General features: G+C 66.6%; 1 protein-coding gene across 1 annotated transcript in view; it reads left to right on the top strand.

Moving 5' to 3' along the window:
- Window positions 1–312: 312 nt before the first annotated feature.
- The window catches only part of KIRREL2 (kirre like nephrin family adhesion molecule 2), a 12,478-nt gene continuing 11,917 nt past the window's right edge, over window positions 313–873 (top strand). The window contains exon 1 of the mRNA XM_025192376.1: window positions 313–349. Coding sequence (XP_025048161.1) covers window positions 313–349 — 37 coding nt within the window. The remainder of the gene's footprint in view (window positions 350–873) is intronic.

Here is an 873-nt window from a genome sequence, read left to right as displayed (position 1 = left end):
GCTGGGGGAGCCGGACGCCTGGTTCTTTCCCAGCCCTGGGAGGGGATGGCAGGGGGCAGGGGGCCGGGAGCCCGGATGTCTGGGTTCTCCGGAAAGGGAGAGGGGGCTGGGCTGGGGGTCCCCCGAGTTGCTCCCCTGGGAGCAGGACCCAGGTGTCCGCCCCCCCCCGGGGGCCCCCCAGTACTCAGCTTCTTCCTTTCCAATCACCTTGGGGGGGATTGACCAGGGCCCGCCCCCCACACGCGTGCCTTCACACACGCATGCCTGGGACGAGGCATGCCCACATGGGGGGAGGGGGCGCCAGTGGCACGCATGCAGGCTGAGGCCCAGCAGCAAGGACAGGACACACGTGTGGCAGGGATGCACGGAGCACATGGCACACACCGCCCAGTGCACACACGCACATACACACAGACCCCTGGTGTCTGGGACTTACACACGCACACGCCCATTCACACACCAGGAAAACGACAACCTCATGCCAGGAGCACTGAGACTCTGGGCGTGTGCGTGTGTCGGCTGAGGCCCAGCAGCAAGGACAGGACACACGTGTGGCAGGGATGCACGGAGCACATGGCACACACCGCCCAGTGCACACACGCACATACACACAGACCCCTGGTGTCTGGGACTTACACACGCACACGCCCATTCACACACCAGGAAAACGACAACCTCATGCCAGGAGCACTGAGACTCTGGGCGTGTGCGTGTGTCGGACGCCTCGGTGCCACATGTGTGCGCGTGTGCACTTCTGTCCTCACAGGCACTGGGGAGGGGGCTGGGGCTGGGGCCGGTTGCGTCAGGCTGTTGTGCTGCGGGTCCCCGGGGCCCCGGCGCTATTTTGGGCAGCCCCGGGACGGGCAGGGCCTG

This window comes from Alligator sinensis, unplaced genomic scaffold (assembly GCF_000455745.1).
Source record: "Alligator sinensis unplaced genomic scaffold, ASM45574v1 scaffold113_1, whole genome shotgun sequence".
NCBI lineage: Eukaryota > Metazoa > Chordata > Crocodylia > Alligatoridae > Alligator > Alligator sinensis.
The sequence above is the reverse complement of the archived record's forward strand: the minus strand, read 5'-3'. Positions and strand labels throughout refer to the sequence as shown.